This window comes from Ceratotherium simum, chromosome 3 (assembly GCF_057802395.1).
Source record: "Ceratotherium simum simum isolate JZ-2026a chromosome 3, ASM5780239v1, whole genome shotgun sequence".
Lineage (NCBI taxonomy): Eukaryota > Metazoa > Chordata > Mammalia > Perissodactyla > Rhinocerotidae > Ceratotherium > Ceratotherium simum.
In genome coordinates, this window is record NC_141902.1 from 23,943,101 (window position 1) to 23,960,816 (window position 17,716).

Below are 17,716 nucleotides of genomic sequence, written 5' to 3' on the forward strand. Positions count from 1 at the left end.
TACTGGGTAAATTGAAGGAAAAGAAAGGAATGGAAGGGGAACCTGTAGATTGAAAGATACTGAAAAGGCAGATGAAATTTTAAAAAATGGGCTTAAAAAATGAGGTTAAACTATAATGGCTAGGGATCCACATTTGGGTGATAAAACTACAAAAAAAATATGCAAGGAACTGATTATCATGCACCATAGTATCTATTTATGCCAGGAGGGAGGGGCTGTGATGAAGATGAAGAACATGGGGGTGGGGGATATTTGGTGTCTGGCAGAGTTCTGTTTCTCTCTCTGGGTGATGGTTTCAAGAGTGTTCGCTTTATATTAGTTTATTAAGCTCTACTACCTTTGTTTTGTACAGTTTTCTGTATCTGTGTTTTATTTTAAAATAAAATGGTTAATTAAAATGTGTTAACTACTTTTTGTCATTTATCTAGAACCTCAGGGCATGCAGCCCAATGTTATTCTAATTGACAGAATCACTTTTGAGGCTAATAGCTTCACATCACTGTGCATTAGACACCAGAAAGGTGCCTGGAACCTCAGTTCCCTGCCTCTTTCCTGAAGGGACTGGTTTCCAAACATATTTTCTTTCTCCCCTAAATTTTATTGACATTGCTCATTTTTCTCTTAATCTATAGAGTTGGCAATATATGGTATAGGCTTACAGGGCCTACTTTAATCAATATAGAGCAGAAAGGTGAGGACGGCTAACATATATTCAATGATTACTCCACGCCAGGCATAGTTCTGAGTGCCTGGCTCCACTGACTCTTTTAATCCTCCTAACAACACTGTGAGGTGTAGGCACATCCCCATTTTACAGATGAGGAAACTGAGAGGCACCCCTGGCTTGAGTCTACTATGTGCCTAACATCTGTGTTATGCTGCCTCTGAGCATATTGTTTCAGTTATCACATGCTATTTCTGAAGCTGAGGATTTGGTTATATATTTTTTGTTTGTCTTTTGCAAGGAAGTAGACTATATTTTATGTCATTTAAAGAATGTTTAGATCTTATACATTTTGTTTAATTTCTTTTTTATTTTTGTTTTTATTTTTTTTGTGAGGAATATCAGCCCTAAGCTAACATCCATGCCAATCGTCCTCCTTTTGTTCCCTTTTTCTCCCCAAAGCCCCAGTAGATAGTTGTTTGTCATAGTTGCTTATCCTACTAGCTGCCGTATGTGGGACGCCGCCTCAACATGGCCGGACAAGCGGTGCGTCGGTGTGCCCCTGGGATCTGAACCAGGGCTGCCAGTAGCGGAGCGCGCACACTTAACCGCTAAGCCATGGGACCGGCCCGTTTAATTTCTTGATTTACAGTGGACTGTTCTCAGAGATATATTATTTTAAATAATATATATTTTCTATCATAGAACAAGTAATTGCTTATTGTAGAACATTTAGAAAATACAGAAAAACATAAAGAAATTCAATAATCCAGAGATAATGAATGTTATGGCTATCTATTTTTAAGTGCATTGTACTCCCCTGTTAACTGTGTTTTAGCATTTGATCCGCTCTGACCTTTAGATTCTTTTCTGCTCTTACACATTGTAGCTGGTTAATGGCTTTTTTCTATGAGACCACTTGGTGTTTCCTCCTCCAGTGTTTTCTTTTGAGGGAATTCCCAGTAATTCCATTTTATTTGTTGAAGTTTGTTCTCATTTTCTGGGTACACACTTCCATCTTACCCACCTCAGTTTATACATTCACTCAGCCTGATCCAGATTACAGGTGAACTTATCCTCAGCTGATGCCCCTGATTTATGTAGGATCATCACACTGTTTTTGTAATTTCCTTCTAAAGTTGATTTCCGAGTTTAAGCCAAGGCCTTGCTACTCAAACTGTGGTCCCCTGACCAGCAGCATCAGTATCACCTAGCAGCTTCTAAGATAAACAGAATCTCTGGGCCATCCCAGACTTGCTAAATGAGAATCTGCATTTTAACAAGATCCCCAGGTGATTCATATGCACTTTTAAGTTTGAGAAGCATGGAACAGTTGAATTCTAAGGTCCTTATAGTTCTACAAGTCTGTGCTGCTATGAGACATGTCTATGCAGTCATTGTTTACCCTTGGCTGTACTGTTCAACTGTATGGCCTTAGGCAATTACTTGACCTCTCTGTGCCTTTGTTTCTTTATCTGTAAAATAGTACCTGCCTCAAGGGTTGTTTTGTAATGTGCTTAGAACAGTGCCTGGCACAAAGAAGGTACTGTAGAAGTGTTAGCTGTCTTACTACTGAATAAGCATTTGTGAATACTTTGCAAGTCCCAGTTTCAGGTCAGGGAGGAGGAAGAACAGGTTTGAGAATCACCAGTGGAACAGCTTCACTGGCGAATGAGGTTAGAGGTTTCTGTGTGTCTGAGTGGGAGATCAGAAATTTTAGGCTGGAGGCTATTCTAAGCAGCTCGTAGAGGCCCCCATCTTTTTAAGACCTCAGGACCCAGAGTAGATAGTGCTTTCTCCCAGCAATTTCTACTTATATGGCCCAGTGGTAGGGCTGCCTGTGAGACAGATCCTTGATACCACCAGGCTGTGTCAGGCTAGGCCACCCTGGGTGCCAGCTGCTCGGAAGGACTGGAAGAAGATTGTGAAATTGGTGTTAGAGGGAAGCCTGTGAAGACAGGCAGGCAATGAAAACAGCACAAATGTTATGTAAAATCAATGAGCATCTCTTATTATTGGATAGCGTGTGGGGGAAGGTCTGTGGCCTGGTCTCATGGCACCCAGAAGATGTTACTTATATCAAATTACTCATATTTTCTGCAAGCCTGGTGGCTCTCCTATTCCTAGGGCAGCCTCAGGTCACATTCTGCGCACACGTCCCTCCAGGCCCTCCAGCTCAGCCAACACTTCCTTGGGCAGATCCTGGTTGACCTGCTCTGTCAGGTAGCTCCGAATGTCACGAACCTCCTGTTCCCAGAAGTCCTTGGGGAGTGAGAACAGCTGGGTGGTGTCTATGGCTCCCAGGCCACTGAGATCCAAGGCACCTTCCTTTGGCACCAGCCCAATGGGTGTCTCTCGGGCACTGTCCTCCCCCTCTAGCCGCCGGCAGATCCAGTCCAGCACCCGAGCATTCTCTCCAAAGCCTGGCCACAGGAAGCCGCCTGCCTCATCGCGCCGGAACCAGTTGACGTGGAAGATACGGGGCAACCGAACCCCCTTGCGCCCCTCCATGCTCAGCCAGTGTTCTAGGTAGCGCCCAAAGTTGTAACCGAAAAAGGGCCGCATGGCAAATGGGTCGTGCATGATGATCTTGCCTGGGGAGGGGAGCAGGATGGGTAAGAAATCTTCCTACTTACTGGAGAAGAGAAGGGCACTCTGCTCCAGTTAGAGGAAGTTGTGAAATGTTTGTGGTTCTGGAATATGCTTGGGACAGGGTGAAGAGAAGGGACTGGGGAAAAGGTACATGTGGGAGGGGGCAGGCAGGAGGAAGGTGTGGCTCAGGAAGGGAAGGAAGAGGGACAACGGGAGGTCGCTCACCTTTGTGTTCAGCCGCAGCAGTGGACTCAGAGCGCATGGCACTGCCCACAAACACCCCGTGGCGCCAGTTGAAGGCCTCATATACCAAGGGTACTCCTAGAACATCAGTGACAGGGTCACAGGCAGCCCTTCTCTTTGCACACTCACTCCATCCCTTCTGGTGATGCTGACCCCTAGTCTCTCTCTCCTAGGACCTCAGCTGTCCCATTTTCAAATCCATGCCTCCCCCCAATTTTGCATTCTCCAGGGCAAAGCTCTGGAGACAGACAGCTACAGTTGGCGGTCCAGGCTGAGGCTCCCTCAGCTTTAAGTACAAGAGGGACGTGGGCCCCGATATACAGCCAGATTCTTTACCAGGCAGGCATGGAACCCATACGATGTTTACCTTTGGGTCTGCGGCCTCCAAAGATGATGGCGTCAATGGGGACACCCTCAGGGGCCTCCCAGGCTGGGTCTATGATGGGGCACTGGCGAGCTGGGGCACAAAAGCGAGAGTTGGGATGTGCACAGGGCTCCTTGTCACCTGGCAGAGAAAATACAAATACTGTCACTTCCAAGGACACGTCCAACCCCAACACACATAGACATGTGCATGCACTCTTGCACAATTTCTTTTTGCCTCATCAGCTCCCTGCAATTTCGTGTGGTGAGGAGTCAGAAGAAGGGAGCCAGGACATTTCCCCTAAAAGCCTGGGTTGTTTATCCATAATGGTACAGCCAGCTGAGCTATGTGAGAAGAATGGGAGAGGAGTTGGGGTTCAGCAGGGTACTAATGTTTATGCCAAACTGTAGCCACGTGGCACTGACCAATGCTCAAAGGAATGGGGTAAGGTATTGGCATAAGGCTATAATAGAATGCTCCCCCCCAAAACTCTTTCTTTGCAGGATTATTATTTAAATAAACGCTCAAACCTAAAGCAAAAACTGAGGCTGTCAGGTCAGTATTTCAGACAATTGACTTTCCATTAACAAACAGGGGAAGACAGAATCTCCTGAGCTATCAAAATGCAAACAGGTATTGATTTTAAAGCTAACAGAATTTTGGTGATTTCCCTGGGTCTGCTCAGACCCCGATGGAGTGATAGGGCTTGAAGAACTCAGACAAGGACATAACCTGGGCAGGCGTAACCTGAGGAGCCCAGGTCATCTGGCCCCTTCAGGTGCCCTGGAGAGGGGCTGGGACTGAGTCAGTGGTAGATGTGCGAGGCACCACCATGGGGGCCCTGAATGGACACGGTGCCTTCTCTGCCAGAGGTTGCTGGTCAGACCTAGGGGGCAAGGGAGTCACAGCCAGCACCCCCTGCCCCCTTCCTGCCCCTTAGCTCCTGCCTCCACTCTCAATAAGAGCCATCCCTTCCGCTTCTCTTGTACTTTCATCAGGCCCCAAATCAGGAGCCTAGCATAGGGTATTATTCTGGGAACTGAAGCTGGGCACAACATACACTAGTTATACCCCTGACTCCAGAGATGATAAAAGGGTTGAGGAGCTAGCCTGTGGGGAAATATGAAAGTTTCTTGGATTTCCCAGTTGGGTGGGGAGGCTGAGGAGGGCTTAATGATTATGTTGGAGAAAATGAAGGGTGATTAGATGAGGAAGGTGACTGCTAGGCCAGCCTGGAAGACTTGACTACAGGCTTCAGTGACCACAAGGCCACCTCCCCTGCCATATGCTTCTTTGCTCCCATCCTAGTTCTCTTGGCTCTCTGACTGCCGAAGGCCACTGAAAACTGCAGGTCCAGAGTGCAGGGTTGGGGGAGGGGGCAGTGCTGCAAGGCACGAGGGGTAATGGCCAGGTTGAGAAACTAGCTTCAAAGAGAGGCTAGAGAGCTGGTCTGACTCGGTTTGGAAGGATTGGGGTGCATGTGTTGGAGGGACCGGGAAGGCCGAGGGTAACAACACTGACCTTTAGACAATTGTTATTATCCAGGGATGGTGGGAGCCAAGTGGCAGGGGGAGGTGCAGGCTTCCTCCTTCCTAATGGGTCAAACTGCATGGATGGTGCTTTGAGTCCAAGTCCTTCTGTAACAATCTTCAAAACAGTCCTTCCTTTTCTTTTTCTTTCTTTTTTTTTTTAATATCCAGCTTATATTTATTGAGGATTTCCTATGTATTCAGCACTGTGCTAAACCCTTTGCATGCATCATGTAATTGAATCCTCCAACAACCTTGTGAGGTAGAGACTGTGATAACTACACCATTCAGCTCTTAGGGAAACTGAGGCAAGGGAGGTTAAGCAACTGAGCCACGTCACAAAGCAAGTACTCGGTGGAGTTGGGATGTGAACTGAGGCCTTGCCTGGGGTTGGAAACTGCGAACACTCATAACTTCCTGTGCCTCCTGGAGTCCTGGAAGATGGCTGCAGGTTGTGGAGAAGCTTTTACATCATCAAGGTGCTGAGCCCTTGGGGGGCTGTGTCACGACTCCCCCACCCCACATACCAGGTTTCCAGGGTTTGCCCAGCCAGGAGGTCACGGTGACGCCAGGTGAAAGAGGCTGGTCAATGCCCTCCCAGTACACGCCTCCATCGCTGGTCTCAGCCACGTTGGTGAAAAGAGTGTTACTCTGGATTGTGGCCATGGCATTGGGATTGGTGGTGGCAGAGGTGCCAGGGGCCACCCCGAAGAAGCCATTCTCAGGGTTGATGGCCCGGAGTTGCCCTGTCAGGAGGAGACATGAAAGAAAGGACCAAACAGGAAGAGTTGAAAAGTGCGGCCACAGAAGGTCCTGCTCTGCCCCTCCGTGCCCTGAGCTGGACTCTGGATCTGCCGGGGAGAGGCTTTGTGTCTCCAGGGTGGCTGGGCTGCTGGAGGTACAGGGCAGGGTCGGTTGTTCAGGGAAAGGTTCTTACTGACAAAGCTCCTGGAGAAGTGGAGAGGAGACTCCTATGCTCTGGTAAGAGCCAGAACCGAGAGTATGATCCGAGGGCCTCTCACCATCACTGTCAAACCTCATCCAGGCAATGTCATCCCCCACACACTCCACTTTCCAGCCTGGCAGTGCTGGCCGCATCATGGCCATGTTCGTCTTGCCACAGGCACTGGGGAAGGCGGCTGCCACATAGCGCTTCTTCCCCGTGGGGTTGGTGATACCCAGGATCTGCACATTGGGGAGACAGGGAATAAGGAGGAGGTCACCAAAGGTCAGGCATGGTTTGCATGAGAAGGACAGCTAGGGGTTAATAGGGAGGACCAATGTTTATTCACTAAACAGGTGCACTCCCTTGCCAGTGGGCCTGGGGTGGTGGCAAGGGGAAGCCCCCCAACATTCAGCAGCCTGGGGCCAAAGCTTCAGGCATTTGGGCAGAGTCCCTGCCCACCAGCCTGGCATCTGGCAGTGGGGAGGCAAGGCTGAGGCTGACTGGCCAGGCCCCGCCCCTGCCCTGCCCCCCGCAGCTGCCCAAGTCCTCACCAGGCCCTCACCAGCATGTGCTCCGCCAGCCAGCCCTCATCCCGGGCTAGCCGAGAGGCGATGCGAAGGGCAAAGCACTTCTTGCCCAGCAGGGAGTTGCCACCATAGCCGCTGCCGAAGGAGACGATCTCCCGCTGGTCAGGCACGTGGCCAATCAGGGTTTTCTCTGGGTTGCATGGCCACTGGCTCACCGGCTCCCCTGGGGACAATGGGGTCATTGGGCTGCTGGCAGGGGCATCAGGAACTGGGGTATCAGGGCCTGGAGAGATCAGGGGTTGGCAGGAGAGACACTTGGGAGCAGTGGTGGTGTCAGTGAGTGGCTAAAGCCCCCACCTCATACTATCCATCAGCTCTCATGCTCCTATTCTTGGACATGGGTAACTGACTTTTCTCAGTCTTGTGCAAACTGCTCTGCCAACACAGCCTCACCCCAGCCCAGACTGCTGCCCTAGATCCTGGGAACTAGGTGTCTCACTATAAGGATGGGGAGGATTTGGGGTTCCCTCCGAGAGCAGGCAGGCCTCTGTGTCCTCTCCTGGGCAGAGCCCGCACTCACCTTGCCCGGTCAGGGGCTGGCCCACGGAGTGCAGACACTTGACAAAGTCGCTATCTCCTAGGGCCTGAAGCACCGGCGTCCCCAGCCGGGTCATAATACGCATGCTTGCCACCACGTAGGCTGAATCGGTGAGCTGCACTCCGATTCGGGACAGTGGGGAGCCCACGGGACCCATGCTGAACGGAAGTACGTACATGGTTCGGCCTGCGGAGGAAAACGCCGCCTGGATGAAGGGTTCCAACCTGTTCATCCCTTCAGTGCCCCTGCTCTGTGTCCCGGCCCTGGTTACCCTGCATGCAGCCTGGAAACCTCTCATCGAGAGCTCGCTGGAACTCAGCTGGGGACATCCAGTTGCCCAGCTGCCCACGGGCCCCACCAGCTGGGAGGGGCACCGTGTCCCGTTGAGAAGGAGTGACAATCACCGTCTTGCTCTCTACTCGTGCCACATCCTTGGGGTCTGTGCGGGCCAGCCAGCTGGGGGAGAGGGGATTATCAGGAAGATGGTGGCCAGCAGACCTCCCTCAGCCCCAGACCGACTCTTTCAAGCCCAGCTTTGACTCTAGGTCTTCTGTTGGCCTTACTGTTTCCCTTTCATTCGCATCTCAGTCACTTCCTCCAGGTTTTGTCCCAGCTAAGGGGTAGTTCCCATGGCCCCAGCCCTCTAAAGGCCTCTGCCCCTGGCCAAAACTCCCTGAACTTGTGAGAAAAAAAAAAAAAAGCAATGTCTTTTATTTGTATCAGCTTCATTTAACATAAAAATATAGACGAATCCCAGTAATTCCTAATTCTATTTCCCCCAGAGCACCCACTCTTGCTCATTCCATTGGGATGGCCTAGTTAACTTTGATTTTGTCTTGGTTAACCCAAAGAGGCCTCAGTGCAGCCGCTGTCCCCATGTCACGGTCACTGGGCTCAGGGCTTACCAGTTATTGTACTTGGGGAGCTTTCGGATGAGTCCCTGCTGCTCCAGCAGAGTCAGTATGGCTGCATTCTCTGCATCGGTCCCATCACAGATGTGGATGCCCTCTGGTTGGCACAGGTGGGCACTGCGCTCCACAAAGTCTTGAACCCCAGCAGGCAGCTGACCCAGATCTCCATTGAGTACCCGCAGGGTCTGGAGGCTGCGCCGTGATGACCAGCCCCAGGGGCTCAGCCCATGCCAGGCAAGCCTGCAGAAGAAACAGAGAGGTAACGAGCCAGGTGTTCTCATGGAGGATGGGCAAGCAGAGGGAACGGGAAGCTTGTGCTGCTGGGGAGCGTGCTAAAGCAAGTCTGGGTGCAGGCACCATGAAGAGCAGGTCAGAGTAGGTGTGTGGGATGGATTCAGGCCATGTGTATCTTGTGGCCTTTATGACACTTAGTGAGGATGTCTCCTGGTCAGCAAGGGACAGGGCTCGCCCAATGAGCATGAAGGCACATGCCTGGCTGTGTGGAAGTGCATGTGTAGGCTCGCTGATGTTATTGCAGGCTTAGCCCACGGCCACGTTTAATGATGTCTGGTCAATGTTACAAATGAGCAAGTGCTTTTGGCCCAAGTGTCGATAAACTGTGCCCAGGTGACAGCTTCATGTGTCTGATGTTTGAAGCTCTCCTCCCTGTTCTTTCCATTCTCAAGTATAGTTTTTATAAATTGAAAAGGCAGCTGTTTTTATTTTTTTTCTTCTCGTGTGTACACTATAAGACTGTGAGAGCCTCAAGCAAAGAACCTAGTCTTTAAGATGGTACAGTTCCAGATGTCTAGATTTCTGGATTCTAGATGGTACAGTTCCAGGCTCTTGCACAGAGAGTAGGAGATTGGATATTGAGGTTCCAGGCATCAGATCTGCTGCTGCCCATCTGGGCCAACAAGGATTGCCTAGAATGTTGCCATTGGGTAGGTATTTTTGAACTGTGTGGAAGGCTGACTATTGGGGAATATTACTGGCTGGGGTTCAAGCCTGGATTCCCAGGAGGGCAGGGTCCCTGTTCTTTGTCCTTTGAAACCACCAAGAGAGGGAGAAGAGGGGTCTGCTCTGATTGGCTTGAACCCAGGGTGGAGTGATCCAGAGAGAGCAAAGGCCAAGAGAGGGAAGATGCCTTTCCCTTATGCCAGGGCCTCACCCACCAGAAACTGTGCCCCACACACCCAGGACCATGTGACCCTGTCCCTCCCTGGGCTCTCTTTCCTAGAGGACACATGTCTAGAGAGCTTTGGGTGTTGGTGGTAGGGTGGAACATCAGACTGCAGGAAGCTCAAACTCAGAGGGTGTAAGCCCGGGAAAGGGAGAAAGCTCAGATCACGGATGTGGGAGCTGGAGCCTGGCTGGAGTGGCAGCTGGGGTGGCTTCCCCTGGGCAGAGCAGAAGGGAAACCCAGTGTGGCCCCAGGGGCAGAGGAGGAGGGCTCCTGGGATTTGGGTCTGTTCCTGACTCAAGATTTTCCTGAGCACTAATTTTAAAGGCATACAGTCTTGGGGAGAGCCTCTCTCTATGGGAAGCCTGCTGAGGGAGTCTCTTGAGAAGCTCCCACAGTTCCCTCCAGTCCCCTGAGCGGAACCTTCTTTTTCCTGTGCTCCAGGGACCACCCACCTGGAAGGCTGGCCAAGTGGAACCAGCTGTGGGAGAGACACGCGGTCAGCTCAGACTCGGGGACAAAAGCTGGGGAGAAGGGAGGCTACAGAGGGAAGACAGCAAGTTGTGAAAAGGGGGAGAGGGCAGACAAGCACGGCCTAGGGGCTCCTGTCGTGGATAGGGGAGGAAGCCAGCCACAGGAGAACTGAACCTGGCCCCCTCCTCCGCCTTGTTGCCCTCCTTCTCCTGGCCGCAGGTCTCTCTGTCTGCGCCGAGCTTCCCGCCAGGTTCCGGTCCGGGGAGGCCGGGGAATGGATGTTTACCTTCTACCTTCCTTAAGGAGCTCTAAACTCAATCCCCAGGGGCTCATGCACCCTTGACCCCTACTGCTGCTCATCGCAACCTGGGGCACAGGAGTTACATCTATAAAGGAAAGAGGAGACACGGAGAACGGGCTCCGCGAGGGCGAGAGAGGAGAGAGGAGGAAGTTCTGAGTGGCAGACAGAGACCGCGCGGTCAGAGATCAGCAGAGCAGGGAAGGGGAGGAGGCGACGGAAACCGAGAGACCCGGAGGGCTGAGGCCGCCCCTGATCTCTGGCGAGACGCACGCCCGGTGAGGCCGGGGATCAAGAAACGCTCGCCCCCTGCCCACCTCCTCCTCAGATGGGAAACCGGGCGGAGGCGGGCGAGCAGGAGAGCGCAACAGGCAGCCCCGAGGGGGCGAGCGCGGCGGAAGGTGCGGGTTGGCCCCGGGCTGGGCGTCACTCACCGCAGGCCGGGGCGGTACACAGCGGCCATGGCACCTGGGCAGGGACTGCGGAGTGGCCACGAAAACGAGCGGAGCCGGGGAGATATGGAAGGCGGGGAAGGAAGGAGCGCGGTGAAGCGAGCGGGAGCTAAAGCTGGGGCGGAGGCGCCTAAAAGGGAGGCGGGCGGGCGCAGGGGCGGAACCTAGCAGGGCTTGCACGACCCTCTCTCCGCCCCCCAGCTGGCCAGCAATCCTGGCCCCCGGGCTCCGGGCCCCAGGTCCGCCCAGCCGCTGCCCCACCCCCTGCATCCTAGTCCCCAAATCCATCTTTCCCATTGGAGAACTGGGTCCTCTCCTCGGATCCCCGCTCCTGGAGGCCCCGCCCTCTGCTCCACCTCGCCCCCTGCACATGATGTAACTCTGAGGACTCTTGCTCCTGAGTGGTAGCCGTTGGGAGACATTAGGTGGTAAACAAGCTAGGAACGAGGGGCGAGGCCAGGGGCCGGAGCCCACGGGGGATGGAAGTCTGGAAGCGGTGTGTGTGTGTGTGTGTGTGTGTGTGTGTGTCTGTGGCACTGCCTGTCCTCTTTTTCCTGGGGACTGGGCCCCTCAGTTTTCCAGGGCCCCAATGGTAAGAGCCCCTCAGTCCCCAACTCCCAAATCCCTGTTTCTTCCCCCCTTGATCAGAGCTCCCTTCTGCCTCACGGTGAAGTGGTGGGGTCTCTCCACCCCAGAGTCTCTTCTTTGGGCCTCTGCCCTGGTCATTCTTTCCATATTCCTCTGGAGGACTCATCTGCCCCACTCAACCACCACCATAAAGTCCTTAGGTAATTTCTCAAGTTATATCTCCATCCAGACATCTCTCTTCAACTTGAGACCACTGGATATCACCCCAAATGCCACCGCATGTCAAACTTAACCTGTCTGTGGTAGGCATCTGCCCCTTTCTGATAATGGCACCCTGGTGCTCCTTTGGGGAGCCACCTCCCCAGTCTGTGTGGTCATGTGGGTCTCCTGGAGTCAGGCTTTCAGCTTGACCAATTTCTGTGTTTCTCTCTCTGGCCGTAGAAATTGGGAATGTTCAGGGATGGGCATGATGTCTCTCTCTGGGGCCTTTTCTGTAAACTTTCAAAATGAGCTCTCTTCCTGCTGGGGTTGCTGAGCTGGTAGAATATAAGCCTGGAGCTGCTGGGTGTCAGCTTGTCACTGCAAAGCAGAATCCTGCCTGAGATGGAAGTCAGCCTAGAGGAAGCAGAGCAGAGGGATGGAGAGCGATAGATTCGTGATTTTGGCTATTGGAGTCAATAAAATTCTTTTGCTCAAGCTAATTTTAAGTGGATTTCTGCCATTTGCAACAGAACCAGTCTTGATTCTTATTTTTCTCAGAGTTCTGTGCTGGAACATAGTGGGACAAGGAGTGCAGGTCTCCAGCTTTGGGCTTGCTGCTGGCCCTCATTCTTCCGCCTAGTCTCCATCCTGCATTTGACCTCGTGTGTGTATTTGCGACTCTTCCCTTTAGTCCCTACATCCAACTCTGTCCACACCTACCTTGCTGCAAACAGCTGCCTCTTTGGCCACCCTTTGAACGTAAAGGTGTGCACACTGGTGGCAGCATGGTCGACCTACCTAAGGTCATCATCTCTTTCATAATCCTGTATCTGCTCTCCTGGCTCCCTATCTCAGGGAATGGCACTGCCATCTAGCCACTGGCCCCAGAGGAACGTGAATCGGTCTAGACTATTCCTTTCTTATCCTCCATAGCCAATCAGACACCAGGACCTTTGGATTTGTACTTCACAATTAGCTCTCAGAGCTGTGTCTATCCCTATGGCCACTGCCTTAGCTCAGGCTTATCTCTCACCTGGCTTCAGGTGACAGCTTCCAAGCTACCTCTTGGCCTCCTGCCTCTTCAAATGCCACCCCCTCTCCCTCCCACCAGGTAACCCTCCAGACTCTGCACTCAAGTTCACTTTGAAAAACTGAGAGAGAGGGATAATGTTTATTGTATGGACACTAGGTGCCAGGCGCTGTGCCAGCAGCTTGACGTGTATACTCTCATTCAGTTTCACAACAATCCTGTTTTACAGATGTGGACACTGAGGCTTTCAGACGTTAGGTCATTTGCTCAAAGTCATATAGCTGGTCAGCAGGAGAAATGATATCTGAATCTACATCTTTCTGACTCTACCAAATTGTTTTTTCCCCTGCAATCCTATACTGTCCCCTTGATTTATCATTTAAAAAAAAAAGTCATTCTCAGGCTTAAAATCCCTTCAAGGCTTCCTATCACATGGCAACTGACGTCCTTCCTAATCTGGCTCCTATTTCTCCCACGTTATCACCCCACCTCCCTACTTGCCACCTTCTCGCCCACATACCGCGCTCTGCAGTTTCCAGAGCACTTCCGTGAACTCTTTCTGCCCTTCAGACTTAAATTAACATCACCTCCTACATGAAGTCAGTTTGCCCCTTAGAATTAACATCTATGTCATCTCTGTTAGTTCTATACTGTGTACATACCTCTAGTTTTGTACTTATCACACTTGATTATAGTTGTTTTTGTAGCTCTGTAATGCTCACCAGAGTGTTAGCTTCTTGAGAGAAGGATCCAAATTTTAGTCTAGTTTTTATCCTAGCTCCCAGCAGAATCTGGCCTAAAATAGGCATTTAATAAATGTTGGTTGAATGAAAAAACGGAGGAGTCCAATGATTCTGAATCCGCCCCCATTCCTTCCTTCCTTAACTTGAGGAAGACTGAGCAAGGGGCTCCCGTGAGGATTTCCTTGGACTGCTGATGCCCCTTATCTGCCACACACTTTTGTTTAGTTCCTTGGCCTTCCCCCAAGCCTGGCCCAGTGTCCATGGCGCACCACCAGAGGGCAGGGTGTGACCAACCTTGCCCTGGTCTGCATTTTCTCCTTCTCAGGGCCCTCTGGGTCGGCCCTTGGATATCTCACAGACTCCTGCAGTGGATGCTGTGGAGTGCCGCCCAGATCTTCCCTTCAGGATCATGGTGCTCACTGTCCCGGCCGCTGAGTGTTGCCCACTGATGGCTCACAGCTGAGTGCTTCCCTGAGCACTACCTGTGGCTGAAGGCAGCTATCTTGCCAAATGCAACATCCCTTTCCTGGGGCAGTGTGTATCCAGTGACTGGGTGTTGCAGGGGTACAAAGGCCTGCCCCCTTGCCTCAATTTGGGACAACTCTGAAGGTCCATCCCAGCTCCAGAGCTCTTATGGGATCAACCGAAACATCTGTTGCAACTGCAAGGCATTTCAACGTTTCCCTCTCACTCCCTTGGACAGTCTTCCCCAATAAACCACCTGTACACAAGTTTCCGTCTCGGAGTTGGTTTCCAGCTTAAGATAACCCCCAAACTCAAACTCAACTTGGATACTGCAGTAACCCTCTTATCTGACTCTGATTCCATTTTTGCCCCCCTCCACACTAGATCCAAAGGGATCTTTCCAAACACAATCTGATCACGTCACGTCCCTGCTGAAAATCCTTTAGTAGCTTCTCACTGCTCTTAGAATAACGCCCACATCCTCAACTTGGCCTACGAGGCTCTGCATGATCTAGCCCCTGCCGACTTCTCCACCCTCGCCTACCACCATTCTTCCCACCTTCCTTGGTTTCCACTCTCTGGCTACATTGGTCTTTTTTCAGTTTCGTGAACATCTCTACCTCTTTCCTGCCCAGAGTCTTTGCGTATATTGTTCCTGCAGCTTGGAATCCTCACCTTCTGCACACCTCCAGGCATGGTTACTTCTTACTCACCTGACCAGTCTCAGTTTAATGTGACTTCCTTAGGCAAGCTGTCCTGCAATGCCTCCCGCTCCCATGCCCCGGCGTTAGATTAGGTCTTCACGAAATAGATTAGGTCTTCACGAAATACAATCTCATAGCACCCTGCCCTTCTCCTTCATAGCACTCGCCTCAGTTGCAACAGTTTCTTTTCATGTAGGCCCATCCTTAACATATATAGGGCTTGGAGCAGGAGTACAGATTGAGGCTCACAAACCTTATGTAAAATGTATAACTCAAGCTAACAAACTGTTAAATAAAATATGTTCTATTCTTCTACCTTGACAAATAAATATGTAATGGTCTGGACTTTGGTTCAAATTTGGATTTTATTTGGGATCCCTAGGATTCCACAGCAGAATGCAGTGGTGTGGGGAGAGGCAGCTTTCGGCCCCTGGCCCTCGGACCCACTTCTTATCGCACCTCTGACACCATAGTGTACTGTGAGGGGCCTCATGTGCCCACGTGTGGACCTCCCTGTCTACACATCCCAAATCTGCCCACAGCCTCCTGCAAACAGCCACCCCTTGGCCACCCATTGGGTCTAGGGATGTGTGTACAGGTAGTGTGGTCCACTCTTGGGAGGGCAAACCCTAGAAGTGGGCTTGGGGCCCGTTGGGCAGGGAATTCTTAGGTGTCTGGAGTGTGGTCCAGAAGGGGATAGGGATGTGGGCAGAGGAGGGCTGGACTCCTCACTCCATGGTACACAGCCAGAAGAGGGCCAGAGTGGAGCCTTCCAAAGCACAGGGCCCAGGGCAGGGGCCACTCTTGCCTGGGGCCCAACAGCAATAAATTGATGTTTCTCTGTTTTAATCTGTAAGTTCCATGAAGGGAGGGCTAGTGTCAGTCTGATTTACTGAGTTGTCTCAGCCTAGCACAGTGCTGGTACAAAGTAGGTGTTTAATAAATATTCATCAATTGAATGTACAAGGTTTGAGGATTTGGATCCATTTGGATCCCTCACTGAAGATTTAGATACGAAAAGCCAGAACTGGGAATGATAAAGAGTCTTACAGGGTTCTGAAAATGGGGGTGCAGGACAGAGGAGATGGTGACGGCATCCTGGATTACTGACTGTCCTCTCTCCTCTCTTTCCTCTTTATGTTGTACCCCACTCCTCCAGGCCCTTTGCCTGCCTGGCTCTCTTTCCCCATGGTCCAGCATCCCTCTGTCCATATCTTTGTACCTTTTTGTCCTTTGGCCACTGCTCTCTCTCTGTGGCCTGACCATCCACCTGTCTATTCCTCTGGATTTGTTTCTAGTGTTTGGTTCCCAATCTTACTTCCCTCTGGCCCTTTTTTCTTCTATTCTTTCTTCTCTTCCCTTGCTCCCATGACCTTTCTTGTTACCCTTTACTCCCTTCCTGGTTCCCTCCCCGAAGCCCTCCTCTCTCTTAGACTTCCCCAGGGCTGTTTGCCCAGCTCTTCCACGTGCCTACATCCCTCTGCCTCCTTCTGTCCAAGTCCCTGGGGAACCCCTGACTTGTTCTGCCCTCTATCCCAGGTCTATACTTGCTGCCTCCTTCCCTAAGTCTTCTTGCCTCCCTTCCTCTGTTCTGTCATTCCCAGAATCCACCTGGCTTCATCTCTTTCATGCCTATTCCCCTGTCCCCAGATGTCCTTTAGCCAGTCAGTCTCAGCTTGCATTCCCCCTCCCCCTAGCCCCGTCACCACGAAGAGAACCCATTAACCACCTCCTGGGTCCCCTCTGGCTGCCGCAGCCTGCCTCTGTGTCCTTGATCCTTTCCCCTGGCCCAGCCCTCACTCCCCGGACTCCTTTCCCTGGTCAGTGGTGCCTGGTCTGAGCCCTGAACAGCTCAACTCGCCTGAGCTTGTTTAGTCTGACTCCTTTAGCTCATTAGCAGCTTAGCCCTCCCACCTCTCCTTGAGCTCTCCAGTAAACAAGAGGATCAGTGCAGACTTGACAGCTGCTGGGGGGCAAGTGTCTGGCCAGGCCAGACCAGGCATGAAAAAGGGGCTGCATTCAACACTTCCTATTCCTTCTTCAACCGGGGAAATTCTGGGGTCTCTTCCTGGCTATTTGCCTTAGACTCACATTCCACAGGCATGTGTGTGGTTTCCCTTTCTCCGTGATCCCCATTCCCATTTTGTGGCCTTGTTCCCTTGGGCTTTTTGGTTCTTCTGCAAAAACAGCACTAGATGCAGGCAATCACACTGAGAAGACTTTCTACTGGGGTAATGACAATGGTCTCTGCTCCATAAAATGGAGGCCAGGTGTGGGAAGAGAGAGATGTCATCTGATCTAGATCTTCTTACATTTGTGTAGAGAGCATGGCAGGAGAGACCACACACACAGACACACACACACACACACAGACACACACACACACAGTGTCACACAACAAGGGAAGCTGAGTTGACCTTAGGCATTCTATAGAGCAGTGGTTCTCAAACTTTAGTGTTCATCGAAATTGCCTGGAAGGCTTATCAAAACACAGATTTTTTTTGACCGCATCCCCAGAGATTCTGATTCAGTAGCCTTGAGGTGAGACCACAGAATGTACATTTCTAACAAGTTCCCAGGTGATGCTGCTGTTCTGGGGACCACACTTTGAGAACCACTGCCTTAGATCATCTGAATCTACTAGCTTTTCACCCAACACCTAAGGCTGGGACCAGGTTAATTTTTATAATTGATGATCTTTGGGGCTGATGGGCACCCAGGTCTCTCTTTGGGCTGGGAAAGAGGACCTGTTAACCCCATGGGAGTGTTTGGGTGTCCTCAGAAGATAGGGAATAGCCTTTAACTCTTGGAGTTCTATTCTAGCACAGACCTTATTTAAACAGCTTCAGACAGGTTTAAACAACTCCTTGGCTAATTCCTAGTATCCCTGTTCCAACTTCTACTCGGGGATGATAGCTCTAAGAGGTGTTAGGGGATTAGGCTGAAAATGTAGGTCAGCCTCCAGCCATCTGGGAACCAGGATGAGTGACAGAGGAAAAGGGAGGGACAGAGACACATGGGGGAAAAGGTGAGAGGAAGCAGAGGGCATCTGAGGGCAGTTACAAAAGTGTCTCAGATGGATTGGTGGTGATTAGATTTCAGTGTCCCGAGGTGGCCCAGAAGGAAGCAGCAGACTTCCCCATTCTCCCTTCTCCTGCTCCTTCTCCCCAGCTGGGCTGCCTGTCCCAGGGCTGAGTCAGCAAG

The 17,716-nt window shown here is 51.4% G+C and overlaps 1 protein-coding gene across 3 annotated transcripts; it reads right to left on the minus strand.

The window, feature by feature from the left end:
* Positions 1–2,649: 2,649 nt before the first annotated feature.
* Positions 2,650–10,929, minus strand: PCK2 (phosphoenolpyruvate carboxykinase 2, mitochondrial). 3 transcript variants are annotated; one of them, XM_087423325.1, is made up of 10 exons: positions 10,764–10,929; positions 8,369–8,614; positions 7,735–7,919; positions 7,446–7,649; positions 6,901–7,148; positions 6,415–6,577; positions 5,920–6,138; positions 3,867–3,956; positions 3,482–3,577; positions 2,650–3,258 (listed from the first exon to the last, which is right to left on the minus strand). In XM_087423325.1, the coding sequence occupies exons 1-10, from the start codon at positions 10,790–10,792 to the stop codon at positions 2,804–2,806; spliced, it is 1,935 nt and encodes a 644-aa protein (XP_087279451.1). In that variant the 5' UTR covers positions 10,793–10,929; the 3' UTR covers positions 2,650–2,803. The 3 variants fall into 3 exon arrangements, with proteins under 3 accessions (XP_087279451.1, XP_087279447.1, XP_004421260.1); XM_087423321.1 differs by having other exon boundaries at positions 3,867–4,004; positions 10,764–10,927; XM_004421203.3 differs by having other exon boundaries at positions 3,867–4,004; positions 6,901–7,088; positions 10,764–10,916.
* Positions 10,930–17,716: the final 6,787 nt, after the last annotated feature.